Source organism: Phyllobates terribilis, unplaced genomic scaffold (genome assembly GCF_046119375.1).
Source record: "Phyllobates terribilis strain yellow unplaced genomic scaffold, ASM4611937v1 Scaffold_9__5_contigs__length_417890890, whole genome shotgun sequence".
Lineage (NCBI taxonomy): Eukaryota > Metazoa > Chordata > Amphibia > Anura > Dendrobatidae > Phyllobates > Phyllobates terribilis.
The window spans coordinates 223,091,733-223,115,168 of record NW_027362769.1 but is presented as its reverse complement, the minus strand read 5'-3'; the positions used below and the strand labels follow the sequence as shown (position 1 = coordinate 223,115,168).

General features: G+C 39.5%; 1 protein-coding gene across 1 annotated transcript in view; it reads right to left on the bottom strand.

Moving 5' to 3' along the window:
• The window catches only part of SHISA9 (shisa family member 9), a 515,889-nt gene extending 493,707 nt beyond the window's left edge, over positions 1-22,182 (bottom strand). Inside the window, exon 1 of the mRNA XM_073647698.1 lies at positions 21,391-22,182. Coding sequence (XP_073503799.1) covers positions 21,391-21,908 — 518 coding nt within the window. The 5' untranslated portion in view covers positions 21,909-22,182. The remainder of the gene's footprint in view (positions 1-21,390) is intronic.
• Positions 22,183-23,436: the final 1,254 nt, after the last annotated feature.

Below are 23,436 nucleotides of genomic sequence, written 5' to 3'. Positions count from 1 at the left end.
AAGTTACGCCACTGGACTCACATCTTAAGAGACATACAATATGTTTTCATTATTAGCAGAAAACTAAAAATGTCGGAATCTATGTGATCTACTCCTCAAACTTGCACCCCCAAAAAAATGTCTTTATTGAAGGTCATCTAACTTCATTTCAGATTAATTAAAGCCTATTAGTGAAATATCGTTTGTGGAATAGTTCATTCATTCGTCTCCAAAGTGAAACACGAAGGTCGTCAAACATTAAAGCTGTTTGGTAATCACATGCTGTGTCAGACTGATGTTTGTTGGCTTTATTGCCATGCTTTTATGCCTCAGAGTATGCATTTGATCTTTTTTTTACTGGTTTTTAAACTATTTGGGGAAGATGAATCTAAATTCTGAAGGAGAAAGTTCTTTACTATCTGACATCCTATTCTACAAACAGTGCGCCTGATACATGGCTGCCGTCATCCCGCTATAAAGCATTGCTGCCACGCTCAAGAAATTGTCACATTCAGCAGTGAGCAGACACACGTTGTTCATCAGACACAAATCATAGCAGGGCTGTATAGCACAAAGTCAAAAAGTAGAAATATAACAAGAATAGCACAGATATAGGTGCCCAGGCATAACTGGAGAACAATACTATATCAACCAGGAGGTTTTTCCGTTGCTGTTGGTAATTTATGCACTAAAGACTTTTTTCTTAACCCCGTGTTTGGTTTTGTGGTGCAGTTGTTGAATAAGATAACACCTACGTGAATCTTAAAGGGGTTAATGAAAGTCTGTAGTCGCTCTATGTTACTGCAGACTTCTGAATCCTTAGTTTGCGCACCACTGGCTGTCAGGATTCTCCGTATTGCGATTCACGTACATGTGGTCACGTGCCAACTAGACATGCTTGACCTTGCTCAATACAAGGGAATGGAGGGAGGCCACGCACTTCTAGTCGGAATGTGGCCGGAAATATGCAAATCACATACTTGCAGTCATATGACTGCACACTCTCATGGCAACACTGGTGAATCCTAACAGCGTGTGGTGTGCACGCTGTTTGGATTCAAAAGTCTGCAGTCACATATAGTGACTGCAGACTCTCATCAGAAGACCAGACATCCTCTTTAATTTGGGTTTACACCAGCCAATTGGCGACATTAAACGGTAACATGTTTTCCGATCAGCAGTTGTTTAATAAACTCTTTAGACCAGCAGGCTGGATGCATTAAAGGGAATTTCAGCAGGTTTTTGCTATGTAATCTGAGGACAGCGGGATGTAAGGGCTGAGACAGTGATTTCAACGATGTGTCACTTATTAGGCTTTGTGCTGTTTTTCTATACAGTGAAGGTTTTATCACCAGGAAATTATCACTTCCGGACTGGTGCTCATGAGCCTTAGTCCAACTCCGCCCCCAGGACTGATTAGCAGCTCGCTGTCAATATAAAATGTATACAGAAAGCTGCTAATTAGTGATGTGGGAGGGGTTCGCTTTCCCAGCTCTGCTTCATGCTACATCTAAGAACTCTGTGTCACCACTGCCGCACCCAGTAATCTAACTGACACATCGCTGGAATCAGGGTCTCTTTTACTACATTATGCTGATCTCAGATGAGGTCGCAAAAATCTGGTGAGAAATTCCCTTTAATAAGGAGCTGACTAGTAGAGGACAACAAAATGCAAAACCTACAGTGTACGGCTACCTATTACATAGTGTAAAGGCGGCATTATCATCACTACATCTGCTTCCATAATCTGATGGCTTTATGCACAGTATATTGCTGCATATCGAGTTTAGGATGATGTTTGTCAGTTTATTTAGGGAAACATGTCGGCCTTAATATGCCAGCCTTCTGACGAAGAGTAAAATAGAGTATGATGGACATATTTTTACATGTACTAATAGACTCAGTAAGATGGTAACAGACAGTCTTTGACATAAATTAATTATATTAGTTCTTTTTCAGATGTTACTATTACTTTTTCCTGCTTTCGATACTATATTTGGTTTTATAGACCATTATTTAAAGCCAGTGTCTATCATTGAGTATATTGTTATAGTTTACACATGGGACAACTTGCTGGTCAATTAGCTCTCGTGATCGTCATCTTCTGGGATAAATCATTGGCACAACGTTCATAACCTTAATACACAGCTAAGCAAACACATCACAGTACAAAAATATCACAGACCCTGGTCTTACACATCACAATCTATACCATTTCTCATGATGGTGATAATGCGGATAATGATGACTGCTCCCACAGCCTGTCCTTCGCCAGACTCAGTCACAGCTTTTTTTAAGCATAATAAGGCAGGACAATATATTTCACAGTTTATCACAGTAGGCATCAAATTGACTTAGGGGGACAGCTTGAGAGGAGATCTGTAAGTGAGCAGTTCCAGCTGCCGCTGAGACTGGGAACAGTTATCTGCGGGGGTACCAGGTGTTGCACTCCCACCAATCAGACATTGATGACCTATCCTAAATATAGGTCATCGATGTTAAAGTCGTCGAAAAACTTTTTAAATCCATTTTCAGTGTGACCATCCTTTGCCTTCAAAACATCATCAAAGTATCAATTCTTGTAGGCACACTTGTGCACGGTTTTTGAGGGACTTCAGCAGGGAGGTTGTTCCAAACATCTTGGAGAACTAACCACAGATCTTCTTTTGGATGTAGGGATGTAGGAGTACAAATCTTCCTGTTTCTTCACATAATCCCACACAGACTTGATGATTGTGATGATTGAGATCATGGCTCTGTGGGGGCAATATCATCACTTTCAGAACTCCTTGTTCCTCAATACACTGAGGATAGTTCTTAACAACATTGTCTATGTATTTGGGGTCAATGTCCTGTTGCTGAATACATTTATAATATTTATAAATAATAATCACCCCTGGACAAAGCATTTCTTGGCGAAACGTGTGTTGGGTGTGGTGGGCTCCTGGATTACTCCAAGGTAAATATGTGCTTTAGTTACTAAACCCTATAGATTTTTTGTTTTGTCATATGCATATTGAATAGATGGATTCATACTTTGCACTGTGCATTTATGTATTTTTGGTTATAAATATAGATGATCCACGGTCATTATAACACTTTAGTCCCTAATACTTACCTTATTCACTGGGACAAAGTATTTTCTCAACACATATGTGGACTCTCAGTATCTGATCCTTTTTTCTTTTGCTGCTGCTGTAACATTGAACTATAGGAACTTTATTTTGATATACATGAATGTTCTTATGTACTTGCATATTTAAGCTCTCAGCACGCTTGAAGACTCATATAATATCATTTTTATTTTTTATTCTGTTGTTGCAGACTTGAAATTTATGTGGCTAATTTAGACACACAAAAAATGTTTTAATCGTGTATTCATCTTGTGCTTCTAAATTATCTGATTGGGTCATTGTAGCCATTACCTTATATGCATCTTTACCATTGTGTATATATTATTATCCAGGTATACCCACCAATTATTTTGTATGTGTTTTTTTCACTGTTTTGTAATGTATCCACTGATATTTACAACACTTTATAGATTAAAAAAAAATTATGTACAGGGTGGGCCATTTATATGGATACACCTAAATTAAATGGGAATGGTTGGTGATATCAACTTCCTATTTGTGGCACATTAATATATGGGAGAGGGAAAACTTTTCCAGATGGGTGGTGACCATGGCGGCCATTTTGAAGTCAGTCATTTTGGATCCGACTTTATTTTTTTCAATGGGAAGAGGGTCATGTGACACATTAAACTTATTGAGAATTTCATAAGAAAAACAATGGTGTGCTTGGTTTTAACGTAACTTTAATCTTTCATGAGTTTTTGCAAGTTTATGACCACTTATAAAATGTGTTCAAAGTGCTGCCCATTGTGTTGGATTGTCAATGCAACCCTCTTTTCCCACTCTTGACACACTGATAGCAATACCGCAGAAGAAATGCTAGCACAGGCTTCCAGTATTCATTGTTTCAGATGCTGCACATCTCGTATCTTGATGGTTTGGTGTGGTATATGGGGTACAAAGATAGTGGGGCCATTCTTGATCAATGGAAACCTCAATGCCACTGGATATCTGAAATTGCTACATGATGATGTGTTGCCCTCTTTATGCACTGAAGATGGCACGTTCCCTCATTTTTTCCAACAAGATGGTGCACCACCACATTATGGGTGTCAGGTCCGAGCATTCCTACATGAACAGTTTCCTGGAAAGTGGATTGGTCATCGTGGGCCAGTTGAATGGTCACCAAGGTCTCCCGATCTGACCCGCTTAGACTTTTATCTTTGGGGTCATCTGAAGGCATTTGTCTATGCTGTGAAGATACGAGATGTGCAGCATCTGAAACAACGGAAACTGGAAGCCTGTGCTAGCATTTCTTCTGCGGTGTTGCTATCAGTGTGTCAAGAGTGGGAGAAGAGGGTTGCATTGACAATCCAACACAATGGGCAGCACTTTGAACACATTTTATAAGTGGTCATAAACTTGTAAAAAACTCATGAAAGAATAAAGTTACGTTAAAACCAAGCACACAATTGTTTTCCTTATGAAATTCTCAATAAGTTTAATGTGTCACATGACCCTCTTCCCATTTAAAAAAATAAAGTTGGATCCAAAATGGCCGACTTCAAAATGGCCACCATGGTCACCACCTATCTGGAAAAGTTTACATATACTAATGTGCCACAAACAGGAAGTTGATATCACCAACCATTCCCATTTAATTTAGGTGCATCCATATAAATGGCCCATCCTGTAGTCATTGTTCAAAGACCTCCCTTTTTGGTGCATTTATTTGAATAAATTTGGAGCCAATTAGACACCTCCCTGACGGTATTCCATGATAGATAGGTAATGGTGACCGTAATATGATTTTTTCTGAGGCAGGGCTCTCAGAAGTGTAGCCGCAAGGCATAAATATTGGACAGTATGAAGTATGATAACAGTTGTAGTGACGCACTTTGTAGTACATCTAGAACTTTCAGATGTCAAGAATAGGCTGGTAAATTATAAGTTCATGATCACTCTGTTTAGTTCATGCTGTCTTACTGGAGAAGAATAGGAAAGGCTACGGAAACTAAATTGATTGTCACCGGCTTGATCAACATTCTTTGCAAATCTTCAATTGGAATTTGAGCCGGAAACCCTCTGATGTAATTTGCCACAGATAACACACTAACAGCTGCGTGAGTGGATCGATATTGAAGTATCTGAGTAATTCGAGCAGGTCCCAAATCACAATGGTTTGCTGGGGAGAATCTCACAATGCTTTTAATTGCATTACTTTGTTTATGAGTTGATGGTGAGAATGAAACATAAACGTAACCAAACTGTATTTAACAAGTGAGCAAAGTAAGCTGAGGAGGGTATAAATACATGAGTCACTTCTGTGTTTGGCAGCTTCAGAGATCACTAGTACACTAAGCCACATCGGACTGCAACTGCTTCCACTTTAAGCTGCTAATTTATGGTTGATGTCATCTATGTAGAAGGGATTTTCTGCTGTTAATGTACAATTCTATGCATATTTTAGATGTCTAAGGACACAATATATTGTATCTTTGCCACCTACTCCATGAAACATAGCAATAATAGGAAGGAGACATATATTTAACATATAACAGAAGTGCGCTATTTGGGAAATGTACTGGGAAGCAGCTCTGGGTCAATAAACACACAGCTGTGAAGCACAAAGCGAGTACTGTACATGATGGCACATCAGTGTGGGGGCACTGTGTATGCAATGCCGAAAAATCATCATGAAGTGGATACAGAAAGAAACTGTTGAAAGGGGATAAGAGAGAAAGAAAGATGATAAAAATGAAGATGAGAAAGAGAGAGCAGGAGAGAGCAAGAACGACAGAGTTCTTGTATAAATATTTAATAGATAAAAAGGTAACGGATGGAGACAGCACACCAAGCAATAAGGCAAAAAAAACAGTAGTTTATTAGTCCATGCGTTACTTTTTATGTGGATGGTTTGGTTTTTGCCAGTGAGGCTCTGCACCCACCTAATCCTGGTGCTGCTCCTGCTTTTCTATTTTTAGAGAGATAGATAGATAGATAGATAGATAGATAGATAGATAGATAGATAGATAGATAGGCAAAAAAGAGGGCAGCACTCAGTAGCAAATTTCATGCAAAAATTATGTATTTATTGGTCCATGTGAACAGGTAGCAACTAGTGATAAGCAAGTGTACTCGTTTAACTTTTTAACCGAGCATGCTTGGGTGCTTACCGAGTAGCTTCGGAGTGCTCGTATATTATGTTCGAGTCCCTGCGTCTGCATGATTTATAGCTGTAAGATAGCCCCAACACTTGTGAGGGTTCCCTACCAAACAGGCAATCTCTGTATGTGATGAGGCTGTCTTATAGCTGTAAATCATACAGACGCAGGGACTAGAAAATAATATACGAGCACGCCGAAGATACTCGGTAAGCACCAAAGCATGCTCGGTTAAAGAGTTAAACAAGCATGCTCGGTTAAAGGGTTAAAGGAGCATGCTCGCTCATCACTAGTGGCAACGTATCAGCTCAACAGATCGCTTGCTCTTGAGCCAAAGTGTTGCCACCTGTTTAGGTGGGAGAATAAATACACCAGTTTATGCATGAAATTTTGCTTCTTGGTGCTGCCCACTTGTATTGCTTTTTTTATGTGTCTTAGGTTGGTGGGTTGCATCTTTTAGGCTGGCATCTATTCCTGCACTTTTGTTTGTGCTACTTCATTTTTGTTCTTTAGATAGATAGATAGATAGATAGATGGATGGATAGGTAGACAGATTAATGAATAGATTTATTGATTAATGGATAGATTAATGCATGGATAGATAGATAGATAGATAGATAGATAGATAGATAGATAGATAGATAGATAGATAATAAACTGACACGATAAACACAATGAAATCCAAAAACTTTGGACTTGCCACAGGGTGTTCAGAAAAAAAAATCCAAGCCCTTGTGACTATCATTTGAAAACTCCACCTGATATATCTGGTATATACTTTACCTATAGAGAAGAAAACAATAATCCATAGTCTGCTCAAAAGCTGTTGAGAAGCGCCACATAATTTGATTTCCTTCCGCTTTCCTGTCCTTAGGGAGATTCAGATAATGAAATTTCCTAATATATACAGAAATCCTGTGGGCATCTGGAGGAGCATAGGCTTTACCTTTTGAACCTACAGTCATGGCCAAAAGTATTGAGAATGAGACAAATAGTAATTTTTCCAAAGTTTACTGCTTCATTTTTTGTAATGGCAATTTGCATATACTCCTGAATGTCAAAGAGTGATCAGCTTAACAGCAATTACTGTACTTGCAAAGTCAATAATTGCCCAGAAAATGAACTTTAACCCCCAAAACACATTTCAACATCATTGCAGTCCTGCCTTAAAAGGAGCAGCTAACATCGTTTTAGTGATTGATCCATTAACACAGGTGTGGGTGTTGATGAGGACAGGGCTGGCGATCAATCAGTCATGATTAAGTAAGAATGACATCACTGGACACTTTAAAAGGAGGCTGGTTCTTGGTATCATTGTTTCTCTTCAGTTAACCATGGTTATCTCTAAAGAAACACGTGCAGCCATCATTGCACTGCACAAAAATGGCCTAACAGGGAAGAGTATCGCAGCTACAAAGACTGCACCTCAGTCAACAATCTATCGCATCAAGAACTTCAAGGAGAGAGCTTCCATTGTTGTCAAAAAGGCTCCAGGGCGCCCAAGAAAGACCAGCAAGCACCAGGAGCGTATCTTAAAACTGTTTCAGCTGCGGGATCGGACTACCAGCAGTGCCGAGCTTGCTCAGGAACGGCAGCAGGCTCGTGTGAGTGCTTCTGCACGCACTGTGAGGCGGAGACTCTTTGAGCAAGGGCTGGTTTCAAGGAGGGCAGCAAAGAAGCCACTTCTCTCCAGAAAAAACATCAGGGACCGACTGATATTCTGCAAAAGGTACAGGGAGTGGACTGCTGAGAACTGGGGCAAAGTCATTTTCTCTGATGAATCCCCTTTTCGATTGTTTGGGACATCTGGAAAACAGCTTATTCGGAGAAGAAGAGGTGAGCGCTATCACCAGTCTTGTCTCATGCCAACTGTAAAGCATCCTGAAACCATTCATGTGTGGGGTTGCTTCTCAGCCAAGGGAATCGGCTCACTCACAGTTTTGCCTAAAAACACAGCCATGAATAAAGAATGGTACCAGAATGTCCTCCAAGAGCAACTTCTCCCAACCGTTCAAGAGCAGTTTGGCGCCCAACAATGCCTTTTCCAGCATGATGGAACACCTTGCCATAAAGCAAAGGTGATAACTAAATGGCTCATGGAACAAAACATAGAGATTTTGGGTCCATGGCCTGGAAACTCCCCAGATCTTAATCCCATTGAGAACTTGTGGTCAATCATCAAGAGACGGGTGGACAAACAAAAACCAACAAATTCTGGCAAAATGCAAGCATTGATTATGCAAGAATGGACTGCTATCAGTCAGGATTTGGTCCAAAAGTTGATTGAGAGCATGTCAGGGAGAATTACAGAGGTCTTGAAGAAGAAGTGGCAACACAGCAAATATTGACTTGCTGCATTAACTCATTCTAACTGTCAATATAACCTATTGGTACTCATAATATGATTGCAATTATATTTCTGTATGTGATATAAACATCAGACAAGCACTAATAAAAACCAGAGACCAGCAGATCATGTGAAAATATAATTTTGGTGTCATTCTCAAAACTTTTGGCCATGACTGTACATGAGACCTACCGTACTTGCAATCACCCATTGATTGCTGGATTGGCATAGCTGATATTTTACTCTTTGCTTACATATCTTTACGCTGGTACCTATAAGCACTTAGACCTACCCTCCAGCAAATCGCTGTGTATAAGAATCAGCTTGGACAAAGTTTTTCTCTTGATGACTACCAGTGGCTTAATACAGCAGTACAGTCTTACAGAAGATATAGACATAACCATAAGTATCTGGTATTTAATGTGTTGGCTAAAACCAGGCAACAAATATGAGAAATTGCCAAATAACCCATTGAGTGATCTTTCTAGGTTATTACAGTTGTGTAGATACCTAATATGTGTTGGTTGTTTTTTTTTTCTTTAATATATAAAAAAGGAGTGTTTTTTTGCAATTGTGTCTTTTACTACATTTTTATTTATTTATTTTATGCACATACTGTATTTGTATGTGTATATATTTTTTTATTGTACCTGTTGCCCAATAGATCATCAAAGATCTTAGGGTAACATTTTTTTTTTACTTTTTTGATCATTTTTTTCAACTGTAACTTGGGCAGCCACAGGAGCCACAGTTACAGGGGAATACATAACACTACAGTGGCATAAGTCACTTGCAGAGCTTATATCGGACTGCTATAACCGAGCAGCTCTGATTTGCCATTAGACACCTGGTAAATGATGTGATCACCAGGTGCTACAAGAGCATTGACAATGTGGATGCTTCTGTACATTACATAGCACTCATTAAGCATTATGTATTCACCAAATAGAAGACAGAAGTAGTAATAAACTGCTTCTGTCTTCTAGGATTCCCAACTGACCTGCTCCTGCTAGATTGCAGGAGCTTTAACTCTGCGTCATAAATTTACAATAGCATAGGAATAAATCCCAGGATCAAGTGCCGTAAATTTATAGCACTTGGTCCTTATGAGGTTCTTATTTGTACTCTCTATGTGGAAGTATTGGTTGATATACTGGTAATGGTGAGCTCTGGGTGTCACTACTGTGATGTGTGCATGTGTATGTGTGGAGCAGGGGATTGGCTTTGTATGTAGCTCAGAAGCATCTCTGAGATCTGAATATGGCCCTCAAGGTAAGAAAGGTTGGGGACCTCTGGTCTAATAGATAGATGTGTTCACCTTTACCATTCTGTATATTTAATTAAAGTTAACGTGTCACCATAAAATGATCTATACAGTTTAAATCAGTTTTTTTTTTATTAAAAAGGTTTTTTTCAATTTTGCCCATGACCTTTGCACACACTAATTAGAAGCTTAAATACAAAAGATAGAGTCTGAACCAGTCTATTGCTGCTAAATGTACAAGTAGATTTCATGAAACACCAGGAAATTAGAGTCTAAAATAGCCCCAGTGGCCTGTGAAAAAATAGCAAGATTTCTAATTTTTATTATAAAACAGATTGTGAAATGGGAAAAAAAACATTGGATTTTTTTTAAATATATGCAACACAAAAACCTAATTTAATCAATAGGTCATTTTCACGCATTTCCTTTAAGAAATAATTTTTTGCACTTTACTTACTCATAACCTTTATTGCAACATATATGGATTGGTGGCAAGGCGTTTATGTTCTCCCCGTGTTTGCGTGGGTTTCCTCCTGGCACTCCAGTTTCCTCCCACACTCCCAAGACATACTGATAGGAAACTTAGAATGTGAGCCCCAATGGGGACAGTGTTGACGATGTATGTAAAGCGCTGCGGAATACGATGGAGCATGTCATGCAAGGTGAGGGAAAGACTAAGTGCAACAAGAAGGGAAGAGGGGGAGGAAGCCCAAACACTGGGGAAAGGGTGAGTGGAGACCCCTAGGCAGATCTAATATCACCCTACCTACCCTATCGTCCCTATATAGGTTCCACACCTATCGCCGAGCAGGAACCTAAGCCCTGAATGTCCCTAGAGCTAGGGCCTAGATAGGGAGGAGACAGGGTGAGCACTAGTCAAGCCCCACTACAAACTAAAGACAACATGGTAGACAAACAAAGGGGATACGCTTAGCTTGAGTAGACACCAGAGAGATAACACAAACTGTCCTCCAAGGGCACCAGAGAAGAAACTAGCCGACTGCTCATGCCCCAAGCCTACATAGAGGTACATAGAATTATCACTGGCGACTCTCTGGAGAAACTGAAACTATTTGAATACCCAGCAAGGGTGTGTCAATCAGCAGCAGAAGGTGGAAGTCACTGCTGGGTCCTAAAGGAAGAAGGATAAAACTATACTACAGAGATGAGGGAATCAAGAAAGCGTCTGCAATGCCAAGCACAGTGACCTTCTACAGCCGGCTCCAGAGCGACTGTCTGTCACATCTGACACACCCGTGACACAGCGATATAAGTGAGCAAATTAAATAACATGCTTTCAAAAACTTTGACAGGCTACCGTTCACATCGCATCCACTAAGTAGACACATATATCAAAAACATCTCCAGATAAAGTATCAAATATCTGTTTTTTTTCATTCGAAATGGGTCATCTCATGACTGTGTGAGTTCAAGTTAAGATAAGGAATTAAGATAATGGAATTCCATAAAATATACAGAAATCCTGTGGGCATCACAACTGGAAGAGCATTGGCTTTCCATTTTTTCCACACCTCAAGCTCTTAATTTTATTAAATGTATTAAATCCTCTGGGAGCACTATCCGTCAAACATCTCTGTCCATACTTCCTCCATCACTCATCAAACATCAGTTCATGACCTGTTTCTTTAACACATGCTACCTAGCTTCATTAGATGTTATGGAGATATCTTCACGAGATTGATATAGTGCATACATCCCCTTGAGAAGGAACATTCAAGGTACATTATTCTTTTACAAATCACAATATTTTCTTAGAAATGTAAACTCCTTATTGAGTTTTCTATTCATGAACGTGTTTGCTTTCAAGTAAACATACAGTTAATGGTTCTTGCTATGATCAAGTCTTGAATATATTGAAAAGAATTCTTGGAATAATCAGTTAATCATCTAAGATTCTTCCTTACATCACTCAGTATGTTATTTTACGTATTCTTAGTTTATAGCAATGTGTGAAGGTTACATCTGAAGTACGATATCGGACAACTTGAACTCAACATTTTATCATTGCCTTAGACCAAAGTTTCGAATCATATTTGTTATTTTTTGGTTTGCTGTTATTTTACTCATTTCCACACATTGTGGAAACAGGGTTTCTAACAGGCACCAGAAAACAATAAATACCTATAAAGGGCTAACAAAGATAATAGATTACAAAAATCTGCTAAACAATGGAGGCAAAATGCCAAATCAAAATAACAATCTTTATTAATTAGTAATCAGACATGATGAGGTTAAATCAATAAAAAGGGAGTATGGGACACAAAGACCACATTGACCCATGTGACAGGTAAACAGTCAATTAATGATAAAAAATGATGTAAATCCATATACAAAAATAGAGCGCTCAAATAAATACATACATTCACAATTTAAAGTACAATAATACCCAATATATCAGTAGTGCCAAATAGTAGTAGTGATAAATCAGTAGTGCTAAATAGTGACAGGATCAGCAAACAAGCATCTGATTGGAGGTCGTTTAGTACCCCAGGTCAGCCCATATAAAAGGACCTAAACATAACCTGGTGCACCTGTCAAGGATATAATACATTTTCTATAGCCACAAGTCTTTCATCATTCCTCCGCAGAATAATACTCAGTAATACATGCACAAGTTAATCAGGACTGGCATCCTGGGATTAGGTATGATCAAGAATAACATATACATGGAGCTTGTATGTTCTCCCATGGCTTACTACCTGTATGTTGTTTGTATGTTCTCCCATGGCTTACTATCTGCATGGCGTTTGTATGTTCTCCCATGGCTTACTATCTGCATGACGTTTGTATGTTCTCCCATGGCTTACTATCTTCATGGCGTTTGTATGTTGTCCTATGGCTTACTATCTGCATGACGTTTGTATGTTCTCCCATGGCTTACTATCTGCATGGCGTTTGTATGTTCTCCCATGGCTTACTATCTGCATGATGTTTGTATGTTCTCTCATGGCTTACTATCTTCATGGCGTTTGTATGTTGTCCTATGGCTTACCAGCCACAAGTCTTTCATCATTCCTCCGCAGAATAATACTCAGGAATACATGCACAAGTTAATCAAGACTGGCATCCTGGGATTAGATATGATCAAGAATAACATATACATGGAGCTTGTATGTTCTCCCATGGCTTACTCTCTGTATGTTGTTTTGTATGTTCTCCCATGGCTTACTATCTGCATGGCGTTTGTATCTTCTCCCATGGCTTTAAATCTGTATGTTGCTTGTATGTTCTCCCATGGCTTACTGTCTGCATGGCGTTTGCATGTTCTCCCAAGGCTTACTAGCTGCATGGCGTTTGTATGTTCTCCCATGGCTTACTATCTGCATGGCGTTTGTATGTTGTCCTATGGCTTACTATCTACATGGCGTTTGTATGTTCTCCCGTGGCTTACCATCTGCATGGCGTTTGTCTGTTGTCCTATGGCTTACCAGGTACAAGCTGTGTGGCGTTCGTATGTTTTCCCATGGCTTACCAGCTGTGTGGTGTTTGTATGTTCTCAATGGCTTACACATATACATGTTGTTTGTATGTTTTTCAATGGCTTACAATCTGCATGGAGTTTGTATGTTCTCCTATGGCTTACTATCTGAATGGAGTTTGTACGCTTTCCCATGGCTTACCCATGGAGTTTGTATGTTGTCCATGTTGTCCCATGGCTTACCATCTGCTTGGAGTTTGTATATTCTCCTATAGCTTACTATTTGCATGGAGTTTCTATGTTTTCAAATGGCTTACTATCTGCATGGTGTTTGTATGTTTTCCCATGGCTTACTATCTATATGGTATTTGTATGTTCTCCCATGGCTTACTATCCGCATGGTGTTTGTATGTTCTCCATTGGCTTACTATCTTAATGGCGTTTGTATGTTCTCCCATGGCTTACTATCTATATGGCGTTTGTATGTTGTCCTATGGCTTACCAGCTACCAGCTGTGTGGCGTTCGTATGTTTTCCCATGGCTTACCAGCTGCCTGTTGTTCGTATGTTCTCAATGGCTTACACATATACATGTTGTTTGTATGTTTTTCAATGGCTTACAATCTGCATGGAGTTTGTATGTTCTCCCATGACTTACTATCTGAATGGTGTTTATATGTTCTCCCATGTTTTACTATCTGAATGGTGTTTGTATGTTCTCTCACGGCTTACTATCTGAATGGAGTTTGTGCGCTCTCCCATGGCTTACCCATGGAGTTTGTATGTTGTCCATGTTGTCCCATGGCTTACCATCTGCTTGGAGTTTGTATATTCTCCCATAGCTTACTATTTGCATGGAGTTTCTATGTTTTCAAATGGCTTACTAACCGCATGGTATTTGTATGTTCTCCCATGGCTTACCATATGCGTGGAGTTTCTATGTTTTCCCATGGCTTACCATCTGCATGGAATTTGTATGTTCTCCCATGGCTTACTCTCTTCATGGCGTTTGTATGTTCTCAATGGCTTACTATCTTAATGGAGTTTGTATGTTCTCCAGTAGTTTACTATCTTCATTGAGTTTGTATGTTTTTACATGGCTTACTATCTCACTTGAAGTTTGTATGTTTGAATGGCTTACTACCTTCATGGAGTTTGTATGTTCTCCCATGACTAACTATCTGCATGGCGTTTGTATGTTGTCCTATGGCTTACCAGCCACAAGTCTTTCATCATTCCTCCGCAGAATAATACTCAGGAATACATGCACAAGTTAATCAAGACTGGCATCCTGGGATTAGATATGATCAAGAATAACATATACATGGAGCTTGTATGTTCTCCCATGGCTTACTCTCTGTATGTTGTTTTGTATGTTCTCCCATGGCTTACTATCTGCATGGCATTTGTATCTTCTTCCATGGCTTTAAATCTGTATGTTGCTTGTATGTTCTCCCATGGCTTACTGTCTGCATGGCGTTTGCATGTTCTCCCAAGGCTTACTAGCTGCATGGCGTTTGTATGTTCTCCCATGGCTTACTATCTGCATGGCGTTTGTATGTTCTCCCATGGCTTACTATCTGCATGATGTTTGTATGTTCTCTCATGGCTTACTATCTTCATGGCGTTTGTATGTTGTCCTATGGCTTACCAGCCACAAGTCTTTCATCATTCCTCCGCAGAATAATACTCAGGAATACATGCACAAGTTAATCAAGACTGGCATCCTGGGATTAGATATGATCAAGAATAACATATACATGGAGCTTGTATGTTCTCCCATGGCTTACTCTCTGTATGTTGTTTTGTATGTTCTCCCATGGCTTACTATCTGCATGGCGTTTGTATCTTCTCCCATGGCTTTAAATCTGTATGTTGCTTGTATGTTCTCCCATGGCTTACTGTCTGCATGGCGTTTGCATGTTCTCCCAAGGCTTACTAGCTGCATGGCGTTTGTATGTTCTCCCATGGCTTACTATCTGCATGGCGTTTGTATGTTGTCCTATGGCTTACTATCTACATGGCGTTTGTATGTTCTCCCGTGGCTTACCATCTGCATGGCGTTTGTATGTTGTCCTATGGCTTACCAGGTACAAGCTGTGTGGCGTTCGTATGTTTTCCCATGGCTTACCAGCTGTGTGGTGTTTGTATGTTCTCAATGGCTTACACATATACATGTTGTTTGTATGTTTTTCAATGGCTTACAATCTGCATGGAGTTTGTATGTTCTCCTATGGCTTACTATCTGAATGGAGTTTGTACGCTTTCCCATGGCTTACCCATGGAGTTTGTATGTTGTCCATGTTGTCCCATGGCTTACCATCTGCTTGGAGTTTGTATATTCTCCTATAGCTTACTATTTGCATGGAGTTTCTATGTTTTCAAATGGCTTACTATCTGCATGGTGTTTGTATGTTTTCCCATGGCTTACTATCTAAATGGTGTTTGTATGTTCTCCCATGGCTTACTATCCGCATGGTGTTTGTATGTTCTCCCATGGCTTACTATCTTAATGGCGTTTGTATGTTCTCCCATGGCTTACTATCTATATGGCGTTTGTATGTTGTCCTATGGCTTACCAGCTACCAGCTGTGTGGCGTTCGTATGTTTTCCCATGGCTTACCAGCTGCCTGTTGTTCGTATGTTCTCAATGGCTTACACATATACATGTTGTTTGTATGTTTTTCAATGGCTTACAATCTGCATGGAGTTTGTATGTTCTCCCATGACTTACTATCTGAATGGTGTTTATATGTTCTCCCATGTTTTACTATCTGAATGGTGTTTGTATGTTCTCTCACGGCTTACTATCTGAATGGAGTTTGTGCGCTCTCCCATGGCTTACCCATGGAGTTTGTATGTTGTCCATGTTGTCCCATGGCTTACCATCTGCTTGGAGTTTGTATATTCTCCCATAGCTTACTATTTGCATGGAGTTTCTATGTTTTCAAATGGCTTACTAACCGCATGGTATTTGTATGTTCTCCCATGGCTTACCATATGCGTGGAGTTTCTATGTTTTCCCATGGCTTACCATCTGCATGGAATTTGTATGTTCTCCCATGGCTTACTCTCTTCATGGCGTTTGTATGTTCTCAATGGCTTACTATCTTAATGGAGTTTGTATGTTCTCCAGTAGTTTACTATCTTCATTGAGTTTGTATGTTTTTCCATGGCTTACTATCTCACTTGAAGTTTGTATGTTTGAATGGCTTACTACCTTCATGGAGTTTGTATGTTCTCCCATGACTAACTATCTGCATGGCGTTTGTATGTTGTCCTATGGCTTACCAGCCACAAGTCTTTCATCATTCCTCCGCAGAATAATACTCAGGAATACATGCACAAGTTAATCAAGACTGGCATCCTGGGATTAGATATGATCAAGAATAACATATACATGGAGCTTGTATGTTCTCCCATGGCTTACTCTCTGTATGTTGTTTTGTATGTTCTCCCATGGCTTACTATCTGCATGGCGTTTGTATCTTCTCCCATGGCTTTAAATCTGTATGTTGCTTGTATGTTCTCCCATGGCTTACTGTCTGCATGGCGTTTGCATGTTCTCCCAAGGCTTACTAGCTGCATGGCGTTTGTATGTTCTCCCATGGCTTACTATCTGCATGGCGTTTGTATGTTGTCCTATGGCTTACTATCTACATGGCGTTTGTATGTTCTCCCGTGGCTTACCATCTGCATGGCGTTTGTATGTTGTCCTATGGCTTACCAGGTACAAGCTGTGTGGCGTTCGTATGTTTTCCCATGGCTTACCAGCTGTGTGGTGTTTGTATGTTCTCAATGGCTTACACATATACATGTTGTTTATCTGTTTTTCAATGGCTTATAATCTGCATGGAGTTTGTATGTTCTCCCATGGCTTACTATCTGAATGGTGTTTATATGTTCTCCCATGTTTAACTATCTGAATGGTGTTTGTATGTTCTCCCATGACTTACTATCTGAATGGAGTTTGTATGTTCTCCCATGGCTTACTATCTGAATGGAGTTTGTACGCTTTTCCATGGCTTACCCATGGAGTTTGCATGTTGTCCATGTTGTCCCATGGCTTACCATCTGCTTGGAGTTCGTATATTCTCCTATAGCTTACTATTTGCATGGAGTTTCTATGTTTTCAAATGGCTTACTATCTGCATGGTGTTTGTATGTTCTCCCATGGCTTACCATCTGTGTGGAGTTTCTATGGTTTCCCATGGCTTACCATCTGCATGGAATTTGTATGTTCTCCCATGGCTTACTCTCTTCATGGCGTTTGTATGTTCTCAATGGCTTACTATCTTAATGGAGTTTGTATGTTCTCCAGTAGTTTACTATCTTCATTGAGTTTGTATGCTCTCCCATGGCTTATGAGCGTCTTTCTATTTATATGTTCTCCCATGGCTTTTATCTGCATTTAGTTTGTATGTTCTCCCATGGCTTACTCTCTTCATGGAGTCTGTATGTTCTCAATGGCTTACTATCTTCATGGAGTTTGTATGCACTCCCATGGCTGACCCATGGAGTTTGTATGTTGTCCCATGGCTTACTATCTGCTTGGAGTCTGTATATTCTCCCTTAGCTTACTATTTGCATGGAATTACTATCTTTTCCAATGGCTTACTGTCTGCATAGTGTTTGTATGTTCTCCCACAGATTACCATCTGCGTGGAGTTTGTATGTTTGTATGTTCTCCCATTGCTTACACTCTTCATGGAGTTTGTATGTTCTCCCATTGCTTACGCTCTTCATGGAGTAAACTTTCTAGGTTCTGCAATGTTTTTTCACCAGGTACTCAAAAAATACGCTCTACAGATATTGTAATTACCTTTATATAAGATTGGCCCCAGTGTGTATGTTTGGAATAGGGAGCCATATACAGATAGTTTATCAGCCATATTGGGAAAATAACGGATTTGAATGTTAATGATTCCTGTACAGCAATGCAGAATGTGATTGTCCACAATGACTATTCGATTCGGAAGATCTACTAATGGTATTAGGTATTATAGGGTTTATTGACAGAATTCATGCTTTGTAGCATGCCCAATACTTCTACTTACTTTTTCTATGTATTTCCCTCCCAATTGTTCATCTGTATCAGTGTTTCCCAAATCTGGTTCTCATAGCCCCCAACAGATCATGTTTTCAGGATTTCCTTAGTATTGAACAGGTGATGAAATGATTATCAAAACATTAGAAATTTCCACAGGTCCCTTCGCCTGTCCAATACTAAGGAAATCCTGAAAACATGATCTGTTGGGGGCTGCGAGGACGGGGTTTTGGAATACTAATCGGTATCAATAAAGTCATAAACCAAGTCCACACTCCAAACCTGTTTTTCAATGTACATTTGAACCTATCAGTCTTCAGCTGGGGCTTTTTCATGTAATTCAAAACAAATGTAAATGTAAAACAGATTTCAGTTGTTTGATATAGTTTATAATATAGTTCTAAAACTGTTTAAAATTTAGATCTAGAGGCACTTTAAGATTTTTGGACTCACAAGAATAAGTCTTCTTGAGACATGTTCCTATGAATCGTAGAGGTTGGTTGGTTTTGGTATAAATGGAACATCTCATAACACATGACTAATATTGATAGCATTGATATTGACTGATCAGTGAGTACCAGTTGCTTTTCCACCCTTAGGTTCGTATCCCTTCTAAGTGAAGATCCTGGACATTTTCCATTGAATGTATTAGACAGGGTTTTGCTATCTTCCAATGATATAATTCATCTTGTATCACCTTTATGTGTCACCTGGGCTGTATATTACACTCTTTTATGCCCAACATAGCAGTTGTGTCAGTAATAATTTACATAAATCATTAATTAACTACGTTGCGCACTCTGCTCTCTAAATGCTAACCAAATTGACGATCTTCTTCCCATCTGCAATCACATTATTTTAAGTCCCTACGTTTCCCTTGCTTAATGCCATCATGTAGATAATAACATATAGAAAACTTGAAAATGCCCCAGATGTCGAAGGAATAGGATTCCGATGCAATAAGACTTCACATTGGCTTTGGTTATATGGAACAATGACAGGCTCAATAGACTTGTAAGTGGAAGAACGCTTATTTGAAATGCTGGGGACTACGCTTCGAAAACCTCACTCCATTGCACTTCACATCTATATAAATGCTTTTTTTTTCTATTCCACAGAGAACTATTCACACCACACATTTCCTTCTCCTCTCCAGTGAAACCCCTGAATGGTAAGAGTAAGACTGAGAAGAAAAGGCATTTATCAAAATGTCTAAAAGGAAACGATTCCCGGAGGAATAGGATCAACAATCTAAAGGGAAAATCAATGGATCTATTTTAATTGATGTGGAATGAATGAAGGAAAAACCGCCATCTAGATAATCTTCACTTGCAGCACAATAGATGTCACTTTATTATAAACTTACGAAGCGTTTGTTAATTTTCAGGCGGCTAATAAATAGCATTCTAGAAGATTTTATCTAGCTCCATACAACATAGGGTTAAGCTGATCTAGTGTGATCACATGTGTTTCCAGCGCAGGCAGAATATAGATTGTTCATTTCCATGGAGCTTAGAACCAGTCAGATACATCAGCCCTTTGATGCGTTTATGGCCATAGACGTACAGATTTGGCCACAATCAAAAGAACCTTCTCCTATCCGAATGCTCCAGTAAAAGTTGCCTGAATGTAAAAATAATGATCAGAATGATTTCACTAATGATCAATTTAACACTTGCATTTCCCCAAATGGGAAGTTATTGATATTTATTGGTAATGATTGTAAAGAAAGGTAACAGTGACTAGAGACCAAGAAGGATTTTGAAGCATGTATATATTTTCCAACTGATTAAATAGATTTTTGTGGATCATAAAAGATCATTGGTTGCTATGATTGTCAATATGACTACTTGTTAACAATGGGATCAGCCGAATGAGCTGCAGTTCTATGGACACCTTTATGGTACTGTTTGTATAAGTGTCTTAGGATAAGATGGATAGATAGACAGATAGATGGATGGATGGATAGATAGATAGACGAATTTAGGATTCGTTGAGAAAAGTCAGACCCTTTCATCTCCATCTGCTATCATGTGGTTGAGATTAGCATAATGAATCACAGAGAACAGAGAAGTTAAAAATATGTTATGTTTTCACACAGATACTGACATGATCTGAATGTCGAGAAGATGGGAAAAACGGGCTTTTATCCCAAACTGTCATCCCGCCCACTGCCCACACAATCTCCCTCTGTATCCATCTCCTTCAGTGCCAGTTGCTGGTGCGTTGTAGTTTTCCTCCGGTGCCTTCGCTATCGTCCATCGCACCTGTCCACACTAATGTACTAGCCCTCTGGCCTTCCATGTATCTGTCCTATTCCACACACTCATCCCCGTGCCCTCCACTTTGGACACCCTCTCTCTCTCGCTCCCTTTCTCTTGATCATCATCGCTCAAGAAAGGGTAACCTACGAAAATTGGGGCAATCTTCCACCAGCAACATATGCACATGCCAAGACAGACTTGGCTTCTTAAATCCTTTATTCAGAATTAAGCCATGATGCCAGTATTAATGGCTTTAGCCCCGTCGTAGAAAAGAACAGCTCTTTGCACACAGCCAACATCTACAAGAAGAATGAGTTTAACCTACATACACGCAGACATCCACTGAGCAGGTGTTTGCTGCACTTTCCATTTTCAAGATACGGATCTGTGGCTGCTGAGCCAAATTCCAAGATGCGTGTAAGATTCAGTTAAACCTAAAAATCTGGGATTTTGGCAGCAAGTGTGTGGGTGGTGTAGTGTGTGTATCACAGCTTACAATAGATAATCATACACACTGGACTAACCTGTATACACACGGGTGCAGAACTACAGAGTATGCATTACAGATCTGTGTTATTGTAACCTCCTATCCAAATATTGAGGAGATATGATACTTTTCATTGGAAATACAATATTGGTAAATATTTTAAGCATAATAATCATTGATCTAGACAATGGACAGCTGTAGGTGTAAAGTGAACCGTGGCCTTAGAGTATATGGTCAGGGGTGACTACATCGGATAGTTTTGAGGACAACAGTAATGACAAGCATTGGATATCATGATATAGATGGACCGGTCAAGAGTGACATACCTTGACATGTTTTCCCTCTGAGGTCTGTGAGCTTTTTCCAGTCCAAGTTTAGTGAATATCCCTACAAGGACCATTACAGCTACTACTCCACATATGATGTAGACAATCAAATTTGTTTTATCCCTAGTGGGGTCGTGCATGGGGTCATCAATTTTTGGAGGTGTCTTTCCTGGTAGGAGCCAGATAGGTCTATCATAGTTTGTGCAGACGCTTTGATCCAGTTTAGCTTGTTTGAACTTACAGCAGTATCTGAAGCCACAAGTACCACAACAGTAGAGAAAATCCCCCGAACTGCAGTTGAATGGAGGGTCCCATTGCCCCATGACATCAAAATACCCCCTGCAACCCTCAGCCGTCTGAGGAGGCTCTGAAGACTCTAGATCTCCATGGTTAGACAGGTTGACATCTGATACCACTTCAGTGCTCCCAAAGTGAAGTCCAGTCTTGCCCTGGGTGCCACACAGCAAAGTAAAAAGATCCACAAGGAAGTAATATAATATTGCCCTAATTCCTTTCATGATAAGTAGCTGCCTTAGTTTAACTTGATATGGAAGATCCAAAGTGGTAAAACCATGAGGATGAGAAGGAGGTCTCAGCCCATCAGACCAGGTCCATCAACAGTGCTAGAGGTGGTGTGAGTGCAGTCCTCACCTGGAAGGTGTGATGATGAGGATGATGGTGGTGATGCTCTTCTCTATTGCAGTAAGCTCTGCCTGTTTCTGCTCTGCACTTGTGGAATCGAGGAAAGCAGAGGGGATTCTGCTTTGTTAGAGTAGTGTAAAAAGAGAGAGGGATGGGGGAGGAGGAGGATGGAGGGGGAGGAATAGATATAGGAGGAGTAGAGACTGAGGGAGGGATGACATGGCTCGTGAGTAAGGAGGGAGAGCCTGCAAGAGATGAGGAGGAATGGGATTTAAGTGAGTGCAAGGTGAGCAGCAGCAAATCATCCTTCATGTGCACAAAGTTTACAATCCTCCAGACACTTATCACAATCAGCACACATTGTGCAGCCTTCTAGCAGTCTGATCTGCACTGAGATCATGTAACTAGAAAGTAACTTGTGGAACTAAGAGACAGACAACATGAAGTTTCCAATGGAAGTAGCACTGCACATTTCAGCAGGTGCTCTCACATGCTCACAGTACATGACTCAAGATGTGTGAAGGATATCTAGGTCATCACTACCCTGTAAATACTATGCATGACAATATTTATGCTTTCACAAACATGAGAATTATTAACCCTGTTGTAAAATAGAAAGTGGCGGAGAGGCTTTATGTCCCCGTCACATTCCAGGTGTGGCTGCAACCTTGGAACCCTGATAGATAGATAGATAGATAGATAGATAGATAGATAGATAGATATGGGATAGATAGGTATATACTGTAGATAGATAGATAATGGATAGATAGATAGATAGATAGATAGATAGATAGATAGATAGATAATGGATGGATAGATAGATATGGGATAGATACATTAGATAGATACTGTAGCTAGATACAGTATATACTGTACATAGATAGATATGAAATAGATATATAGATAGATATGAGATAGATACTGTAGATAGATAGATAGATAGATAGATAGATATGAGATAGATACTGTAGATGGATAGATAGATAGATGATAGATAGATAGATAGATAGATAGATAGATAGATAGATAGATAGATAGATAGATAGATAGATAGATAAATATTGGCTAGATAAATATGAGATATATAAATATGAGATAGATAGATAGATAGATAGATAGATAGATAGATAGATAGATAGATAGATAGATAAATATTGGCTAGATAAATATGAGATATATAGATATGAGATAGATAGATAGATATGAGATAGATACTGTAGATAGATAGATAGATAGATAGATAGATATGAGATAGATAGATAGATACTGTAGATAGATAGATAGATAGATAATGGATGGATAGATAGATATGGGATAGATACATTAGATAGATACTGTAGCTAGATACAGTATATACTGTACATAGATAGATATGAAATAGATATATAGATAGATATGAGATAG